General features: G+C 43.2%; 1 protein-coding gene across 1 annotated transcript in view; it reads left to right on the top strand.

Moving 5' to 3' along the window:
- Positions 1-9536, top strand: part of LOC115796022 (cadherin-6-like) — a 116874-nt gene extending 107338 nt beyond the window's left edge. The window contains exon 12 of the mRNA XM_030752219.1: positions 8173-9536. Within this exon, the coding sequence (XP_030608079.1) occupies positions 8173-8720 (548 nt within the window). The 3' untranslated portion in view covers positions 8721-9536. The remainder of the gene's footprint in view (positions 1-8172) is intronic.
- The last annotated feature ends 915 nt before the right edge of the window (positions 9537-10451 follow it).

The following is a 10451-nucleotide window of genomic DNA, read 5'->3' on the forward strand; positions in this document are numbered from 1 at the left end:
CTTTGGGGTATGGTGACATGGGAGATTCGCATTATGGATTGGTAGCCAACAAATCTGCAGCAGCCGCCTAAGCTGCCAACAGTTAAGGCAGCCCTGAAGTCAAAAGTGGGTCCAATGCAGTACTACCAAGCTATACCTAATATAGTGGACAGTGAGTGTATATGTAGAGGTTCTATTTTCCCAATATTGTAAACACATGCAGCTGTTATGCTTTCTAAATTGCTATAATGGAAAACAGTATTGGTTCACAGCTCCAGTAACTTGCCATTCGTTTGAGGCAAACCTCATATGGAAATGAATGCATCTCATCTGCCCATCTGCCACCATATCCCTACTTATCCTATTATTCATACAGTGGTCACAGTCCAGTGGGCTGCTTGGAAAAATGAATACATATTTATGCCTCTGAAAGTGCAGTCATTGCAGACTTGGTAGACACACACACACACACACACACACACACACACACACACACACACACACACACACGCACGCACACACACACACACACACACACACACACACACACACACACACACACAGAACAAAACAAGGGATGTATGGAGATACACACAGGAGGTAGGCAGTGCTGTAATGCAGAATCCATACAGATCTGAGTGCATATAGTGATGAGAGCAGACAGTCATCACACATAACTCAAGTAACTTTACATTCATAGTATTTTTAACGTTCCTGTCCGACTAGAAGAATGAGCACATAGTGCTCAGGCAGGGATCTGACATACAGCATCCTCAAATGGCAGGCACAAAGAAAAAAAAAAGACAAAAAAGGCACCTTTCAGGTATGGGATGCATAGCTTCATCAGTCTGTTAGGGTCACAGTATTCTGTCATTCAGACGTTGGTCACTTATGTTAATGTTTCTCATGTCTTCATCCCCACATCTTCAAGCCATCGCCACGGCCCTCATAGAGCCACAGTACTTGTACAGTATTACATACTATACTCTGATATGGATATAGACACTTTTGTGGGATTAGTATGCAAACAGAGACTGAGAGTGATTTTATTTCCTCATGCTGTTGCTGTTTGGGGCACTCTCCAAAACAATTATCTTTCAGTGAGCTGAGCAACTCAAATTGTGGGAGAGACCCGCACAGTTATACAAACGTATGACTTATGTGTAAATGTGACAGCACGCATTGAAATTCAGGCTTGTGCTACATTGAATGTGATATGTTAATGTTACTGGGTATGACCTAGTAACATTGCCACCATGGCTTTAATAGAAAAGTGTTCATTCAGTCGTGAAGCTAACATGTTCAGATACCATCGAGTACTTGTCTGAAAGGAGCTTAGTGTAATAAGATGCTTTTCAGACAAGGCATCCATATATACAGTACCAGACACACTCACCCTTTCATATGAATGGGTGAGTGTCACATTAGCAACCCACTGAGGTTTTGGCATATCCTCCTACTATCTACACTACAATGGCAAATAAAATACCACATATTTAGAAACAAGAGTTAGATTTTATGATGGCTGTGCATGACTACAAGCACAAAAGGTCTGAACACCAGGAATGCTCGCTTCCTCATTTGTACTCTTCCATGTTGTCTAAATCATTACAAACTACATGTGGTGCACATTGTCACTCCAGATCTGTTTTAAGCTTTCATCTTTGCGTTGCAGAATAACACTGTGCAGTCTGCAGGCTGTCGCTGATTATTTAGCTTCATTATGAGCTGACTGCAGTCCGCCACACCAGTCACATGACATATTCCTGTCACTGCAGGAATGTAAGAGCTCTGCTTTCTCTTCTGCTACCACAGCGCTCACCTGAGAGCTACGCTGTCACTCGCTGCTGTTCGTGTAATATTTCAAAAGACCTAGCTTCCACTTGTGGGCTCCAAACCTGCACAGCCCACAGGGGCTACTTTTTATCCTCACTTCCCACTTTTTCATCAGCTTCGTTCCACGTTTTAGAGGGAGATGAGGTCCAAGATTAGATGTAAAATGTCAACACTGTCCATCTTTTACAGTCACACAATGTGTGCTGGATGATTATTTTCATAGTTTTCTGTCATTCTAAACTTTATTGTAATTCTAGATAGTTTTGTCCGAGTTAACTGGAAATTACTATTATTTATTTATTAATTATAAATTAATAAAAAGAAGAAGGCAAATAGGAAGTTTTATTACCCAAAGACAGTAAATCCTTTCACAATTTAGAGACTGAACCCGATTGACACATTCAAACTTAGTTGAAGTGACAGGATATCATTTAGATTAAAATCCTCTGAATGTGTGGAAATGCTTCGTGATGCTCAGGGGCAGCAGCCGCGGGTTAAAGTGGGATCTGGCAGGTGGGGGAAGCTTGACTCACCTGTTTTCTTTGTGGTCAAGCTGCGCTCTGAGGTTTACTGATCTGCTATTCTGTGGATTTAGCCAACTCCCAGCTATAATTTAAAAGCAGATATTGCACGAGCCGCCGTGGCTGTTTTCAGGATAAATGTGGCAAGTGATACTAAAGAGCATCATCGGCTTAAAAATATACTGAGCATTACTTTAAAGTTTACCAAACACAACAAGCAGCCAGCTTCATATCCTACATTTCTCCAGTATTTTCATACAACCTTTGAATGACATAAATGGATCAGTTCATTTGTTTTTACAGACTTCTCATTAGAATGAACCAGAACACTTCAGCAATACGTCAAGTAGCTTATGGTACATATTCAGTCCGATTAATGTAAAATAGCATTACTTACACAAACTTCAGATTTGAATTCAGTTTATCAAATTCATTAAGTGAGCCTTGAATATAATCATATCTTCATTCTTAAGAATTAAGTTATCACCCATTAACATTGATTTTGTGCTTTTTAACTGTGAAATACAACTACTGCAGCAACCACATCACAGCCATGAACCAACTTCCAGTATGATGGTGTCGGCGTGCCCCGCTCTCTGCTCTGCTGTTCATGCTTTGTTGCAATGATGCCTTAGTCAGTGATCGCCTGACACAGTTATCTGTCCGATCCTCTATGATGGATCAAGATACCTCATCCTCCTGGGTCGGTGTTTCCCATCCTCTGTTGCTGGTAGCTGTATCCTCATCTGGCGCCCTCTGTGGTGTTCTCCTGGGTCCACGCAGACCGTGGAGGAGGAGCAGGTGTCCAGGTGAAGCCAGACTGTTCTGGAAGCGTAGCGCGGCTGGTAAGCAACGTCAAGCATTTCTGATTACCTGTGCTGAGAGGATTTCTGCGGAGGAGAATTTTTCTTCCTCATCCCCACTTGGAAACGCAGGGCCTGGATTACCTCAGGAGCGTATATCCAGACTCTCTGGTTGTTTTGGCTTCTTTTCCTTCGGCGAGTGGAATTCAGGAGCATCATCAGTTTTTACGTTCCCTAACTCAGACGACGTCTCCAAATAATCAGACTTCTACTTCGCTGAGCGTTGTGCTGTTTAATGCACGATCTGTGACTGTTCTTGATTTTACATCGTCCAAGAAACTGGATTTCTTAGTTCTTCCTGAAACCTGGCAACACAACTCAGATTATTCGTCCTTCAAACTTTGCCCGAGTGGGTACTCCTTCATTAGCCAGCCATCCATTCAAGGAGGAGGTCTCGCTGCAGTGTTTGGAAACCAATTCTCATGTCATTCACTGAATGTCAGACATTTTTCATCGTTTGAGCTACAGCTGATTCAAGTCTGGAATAAGGATCCTTAATCAGTGGGAAAAGGGTGGAGTGCTCACTTTGGGTCAGAGAGAGGTTATTGCCCCAGGTGGAGGAGTTTAAGGATCCTAAGGGGAGTGGGAGACTGACAGGCAGATTGGTGCAGTGTCTGCAGTGATGGAGTGATGTGGTGAAGAGAGAGCTGAGTGTAAGAGTGAAGCTGTTGAGTTACAGATCAATCTACGTCTCTACCCTCGCTTTTGGTCACAAGCTTTGCGTAGTGACCGAAAGAATGAGGTTGCAAATACAAGCGGCAGGAATGAGTTTTCTGTGAAGGGTGACTGATGTTATTCAGAATCAGAATCAGCCTTTAGTGTCATCAAACAGAGGTGCTTGATGAAATTGTGACAGTCAGTGCCGGTCAGTGCTTTATTAAAATAAATAAATACAAGCGTGTGTGTGTGTGTGTGTGTGTGTGTGAATGAGCAAATGTGTGTAAGGATACAAGGATACAAATATGAGAGAAAAACAGCATTCACACAGCAAAAGTATATTTACATTTACATAGGGAGGGTACCTGTTAATAAATAATGCAGTTTGTATTGCACGAGGGTTTGAAATATTGCACATAATTTGGCATTGCACTCACAAATAAAATATTGCACTATTATCAATTGAGTATTGCTCTGCTGCTAGCAAAAAAAAATAAATAAATAATTGTCTCATGGGATGAAGGAGCAGGTGTGTTATTGTGATGTGTTTAGGAGTCTGAGAGTTCATAGATAAAAACTGTTGTTCAGTCTGTTGGTTCTGCATTTCTGGGACCTGAACCATTTGCCTGATGGCAGAAAGTTAAACAGTACATGGCTGGGTTAAGTAGTGTCTGTGGAAATTTTCCTGGATCTGCAAATCCCCCGTGGGAGCTACCGATGTCTTCCAGGGTGAGCAGAGGAGCAGTGAACCACCCCGTAATGCCGTGAGTCAGTACTGACTCGATGGTGGGCCTGTAAAAAGACACAAGCAGCTTCTCCTCCAGCTGACACCTCCGCAGCACCCACAGAAAGTTTGCTGAGCCTTTTGGACGAGCATAGATGTGTGGACTGTCCAGGTCAGGTCATCTGAGTGTGGTGACTATGGCGTGTTCTATAGATTGGTTTGGCTTGTAGGCATATGGATGTTTGTCGTGGGACTCTGGTAAGCAGGCTTTGAGGTGCTGGAGTCTTTCAGAGCACTTCATGACCACAAATGTCAGTGTCACAGGTCTGTAGTTATTTAGGTTCGAGGTGGTTCTTTTTTGGCACCGGGATGATGGTGGCTGCCTTTAGACAGGATGGGGCCTGAGCCAGTGACAGGGAGGTGTTGAAGGTCCCAGTCAGGACCCCTGTCAATGCATGTCCACTGTGCCCAGTACACTGTCCAATCTAGAAGCTTTCCGCTGATTTATTGTCTTCAGTGTGCACCTCGCCTGGCATTCCTGCAGTGTGAAAGTGGGATGACTGGTGGTTTGGTGGGTCACCTCTGGAGTAGCAGGTCTGGGTGACTCGAAGAAGTAATTGAGTTCTTCTTAGCGAGGCATCAGCGTCAACTGCAGCTGGTAAGTTGCCTTTGTCAGGTGCCGGGTCTCTTGACACAACCGTCACGAGTTGTTGGCTTCCAGGTAATCATCTTTGACCACTTTGATGCCCCTCTTGATGTTAACTCTTGCTGCACTGTAGAGTTCTGTGTCACCTGACTTAAATGCTAAGTTCCTGGCCTTCAGAAGTGCCTTCACTTTGGAGGTCATCCAAGGTTTTTCGTTGCGATAGAGCCAGTTTCTTTTGTCTACAGTGACAGTGTCTGCGTGGTGCTTGATGCCAAAACTGCCTCTGTGCACTCCTGTAGCTCCATATGAACAAATATGGCCCACTCTGTCTGCTGGAAGCACTCCTGCAGTTGGTTAAGTAATTTGTGAGGGACTCGAGCAGAGCTGCTACTCCTCCACATCAACAGGAGCCAGTTCAGGTAGTTCGGGCATCTGATTAGGTTACCTCCTCTGCACCTCCTGGGGGAGGTGTTGTGGGCATGTCCTACCAGGAGGAGGTTCTAAGCTAGACCCAGGACACACTGGAGAGATTATGTCTGACAGCTTGCCTCGGAACACCTCAGATGAGCTGAAAGAGGTGGCTGAGGAAAAGGAGGTCAAAAGTTCTCTGCTTACGCTGCTGCCCATGCAGACCAGCCATGGGTAAGCAGTTATGGATGGATGGATGGATGGATGGATGGATGGATGGATGGATGGATGGATGGATGGATGGATTGATGGATTGATGGATTGATTGATTGATTGTGCTGTGGTGTATCATCTACCTGGCCCAAATAGCTTGTTCTTGAAGGAGTGAAGTGAGTTTTATCTTCCACCATGAAGCTCTCCAGGTTAGTTATAGTTTCAGTATAAACACACTGACTCTGACCTCTTTGCCAGAGCTTTTATCAGCATCATAGCTTCTTTTCATCTTACCCAGCATGTGTCTGACCCCACACATACCAAAGGACACACATACCAGACCTTGTTTTAACTTTGTTTTATTAAATATTGACTGTTTTTGTTCTGAGGACATTTTTATTTCTGATCATCTTTTTTTTATGTATCTCTTTCATGTTCGCCATACGGCTTGCTCTTGCTAGTCATAAAGGAATCTATAAATTCCTTTGCTGGTGATGAATTTTCCGATGCTTTTAATTTATCTTTATCCCCTTACAACACTGCTGATCTCTCAGCAGATCAGTTTAATGATCATTGCCTATTTTAGAAAGATGCTTACCCTTTTTTTTTTTTTTAACCTGAGCTGGTCAAATTAGTTAACTCAATGAAAGCATTCTCCTGCTTTCTTGACATTTTAGCTATATCTTTGTTTAAATCAATTAAATTTTATTCAAGCCATTTTATATTGTAAGTATACAGAGAAAATCCCAACAATCGAAGGAAAAAACTCCCTTTTAACAGGAAGAAACCTCCAGCAGAACCAGGCTCAGAGAGGGGCAGTCATCTGCTGCAACCAGTTGGGGGTGAGGGGAGAGAGACAGGACAGAAGACATGCTGTGGGAGAGAGCCAGAGATTAATAATAACTAATGATTAAATGCAGAGTGGTGCATAAACACATAACAAGTGAAAAGAGGTGAGTGAAGAAGAAACACTCAGTGCATCATGGGAAGACTCCAAGCGTCTGTTTCACTCTTCCTTTTATCAGGAAGAATCCATTCTACTGTATCGTGCTCAAAACTGGACATTGTTATTCATGTATTTACTTCATCATGTCTGGTAATATATTGCTTACTTGTCTTAACAAAGCTTGTTTGGAGCATCTGCGGGCTGGAAGACTTCTGTGCTCACATGTAGTCACATGGCACATCTCAGTGTCACCCCATTAACTTCAGAGTCCACTTTAAGATTCTGGTTTTGACTTTCACAGCTCTGCATGGGCAAGCACCAGTGTGAATTTTTATGTCCATGCATCCCCAGCAAATCCCTGAGGTCATGTGATCAGGGCCTGCTGGCTGTGCATCGTGCAACGCCGAGAACTGAAGGAGACAGAGCTTTTGCAGCAAACTCTGGAGCTCTCTTCCTCTGAGCTCTGTAGACTCGGTGATTCCTTTTCATAAAGCAGCTAAAAACTTTTAAACTTGTTTTGGGGTGATTTTTTGTTTTTATGTTCTAGTATATTTGTTGGGAAGCACTTTGTATTTATACTGAAAGGTGCTATATAAATAAAATTTTATTTGCTTACTTAAATTTAGAAATATCTTTGCCCGTGTCTTTACCTGGCTGTGTGTCTCTCTGCTGTTAGCTACAGAGTCAGGTTGCATATTGAAAACAGGTTGTGTGTTTGGTGTTCTGCTTTGAGCTATCTGAAAAATGTTACCTTTGAAATTACCAAGAAACTCGCTCAACACATGCGAGTTATTGTTGAGTCGGTATCCCCATGCTTCAGCTGGAAGGAACGCCAGGCTGCAGCACAGTAAAAATCACACCAGTTGACATTATGTATGAAACCGCCAATCAGATTTATTGATTTCAGCAGTCCCAGAATATTGTTTCACATTATTCCAGCCCATTTTAACCCCTGATGCAAGCTAACAGTTATGCCTGCGCTGATCACGTGACAGCACACAGTTGTTTTACTCTTCATTTCCTTAGAATTGTCTAAATCACGCCCACCAACTTTAGGACTGTGAGAGGCAAGAGGGTGCCTGCCACATACATGTGGAAGAAATGTTACAGCATGTTTTCATGGCCAAGGTACAGTCTGGCTTTACCACAACTTAAAATGGTGTAGGTACCCTGGCATCAGTGGTCATCTGTTACCACCTCAGGAAATATTGGGAACAATGTTCATCATCAGTCATAACCAAGAAAAGCAAAGTGACCAAAATGAATCAACCACAAATGGTCCTTAGATCCATTATCTATTGTTTCTGGTTCTTTTTAATTCATGCTCATTTGGTGTATGGTTGTGATCTAATTCAGTATCTTTGTTGTGTTTCTTGCAGTGATTGTGGTTCTGTTCACGGCATTAAAACGCCAAAGGAAGCAGGAACCTCTCATCATCTCTAAAGAGGATGTCAGGGACAACGTGGTTAGCTACAATGACGAGGGTGGTGGTGAGGAGGACACCCAGGCTTTTGATATTGGTGCCCTCCGACACCCTGATGCCGCGGCCGCCTTGGAAGAGTGTGGTAAACAGAGGCGTGACATCATTCCCACTGATACTCTGCTGTACCCACCACATTGCCACCTTGCCCCTGCTCCCTCCAGCCTCCTCATGCCCCCAGTAAGCATGGCTCCACAGGATAATGGGGATGTACATGAGTTCATCAGCCAGAGAGTGATGGAGAACGACTGCAACCCTACAGCACCACCATACGACTCACTGGCCACTTACGCCTATGAGGGAGCGGGGTCAGTGGCTGAGTCTCTTAGCTCACTGGGCACGGCTTCATCTGAGGCTGAACAGGACTACAACTACCTGAGTGACTGGGGGCCGCGGTTCAGGAAACTAGCTGACCTGTATGGGGCTGACGATAGTGACTTCTCCTAACAGTTACACTGTCCATGTCAAAGATGAGTTCAGGTGACGTTTAGACCAGTGCAGGGCTGATGACAGCTACTAGCTCAGTATTAGAGGCTGAGAAAGTTGCTGCTGAGCTTTAAGAAAATGTGAGAACTTAAGCACACACACACACACACACACACACACACACACACACACACACACACACACACACACACACACACACACGATAAACCAACAGATGTGCTGGTAGGTCTCAGTTCCATTAAAATGATATTCAGGATCCCCAGCTGACCTTTGATCTGCCTTTACTGCACACCAATCCAGAAATGGGATTTGCCAAGTCATTTACAAAGGGGGCAAAAGTCTTAAATGTCTATTTTTTGGGAACATATGTAGAGATGTTAATCAACCAGCACAACAGTGGAGCCCAAAGATCTTCAGCTCTACCCACGTGAACCTCCTTCAAAGACTCGTGTCAGGCCTAAATGGAGTTTAGAGCCAAAATTGGACTCTTTTTATTGAGAATTGGACTTTTAATACTTTCTTTGGTTTTCTTTAAATTTTCTTGGTAACCAAAAGAAAACATTTTGCAGAGTGTTTCTGTGGCTTTACATCTGCCATTCAAGGCAAACTGAATCAAACGTTGAGAAGGACGTCATCAGAAAAGCCCACCATAGTTGTTTCAGGCCCGAGCCGAACACACAACACTGGAGATGTGACGTGTGTGGAAAGATGAGTTGTTCTTTCTTTCTTTTGAACTAAGTGCCCTTCTGCTGCCCTTCAAACTGAACTGCGGATGCCTGTTGGCTGGCTGAGACTGGAGGGGGCTAATGAATCTTACATGATGGGTTTTTTTTTGTTTTTGTTTTTGTTTTGTTTTTGGGGGGGGGGGGGGGGGGGGGGGTTGCTTTCTTGTACAAAATGACCATTCCAGAGGAACTTTTCTGAACGGTCCTCTCTTTAAAATCGCCTTCTTTGTGAAAGAAGAGGACAAATTGTGTGGCTAAATGCAATGATTTCTTTCTGGGTTTTTTTTTCTTTTTTATGTACTGCACACAAGAAGAAGAAGACATGTTCACAGCACCATTTCTGCATTTTTAGCTCCTTGCTGTCTATTGTGACAGAACTGTGGTTGAACTGAGTTGTACTGGAAGTGCAGTAAGTTCTGTGGATCTTTCATTTCACTGGAGTCTTTTTCTAGAACAAAATACAAGTTCAGACAAAAAGTGGTTTTCTTTGAGATTATGCTTTATAGCCTTCACGAAGGACATGGAGAGGCCGTGCCTTCACAGTAGGGGTGTCCCTTTTTTATGCAAAAATTTAGCCTGCTGGTACAGTATTTCATGCAATGCACTGTTTTGCATTGCATGAAATTACTACATGTAATGTTAGACGTCGAATAATCATCAAGTCCTCGGTGTGGGTACAGACAGAGACATCCAGCCAATTCAGCGGTGCTGCACATTTCTCTCAGGAGCTGGTGGAGACTCAGAGTCAGTTGGACATTAGTATTACCAACTGTATGCTAACACATCAGCCATATTAAGAATATTGTAAATAAGATATTTTGTCCAGTGTGTAGGATGTAGGGGGTTCTATTATCAGAAGTGTGAGGACTGCATTCCAAAAATGTAAATTGGCATCAGCGTATAATCACCTCAAAATATTAGTCATTGCGTTTTTGTTAGCAATAGAAAAACTGGACAGAATTTTTTTAAATATTCAAGAACTCTGCTTGGTGTACTGTGGAGCTGT

This window comes from Archocentrus centrarchus, chromosome 17, assembly GCF_007364275.1.
Source record: "Archocentrus centrarchus isolate MPI-CPG fArcCen1 chromosome 17, fArcCen1, whole genome shotgun sequence".
Lineage (NCBI taxonomy): Eukaryota > Metazoa > Chordata > Actinopteri > Cichliformes > Cichlidae > Archocentrus > Archocentrus centrarchus.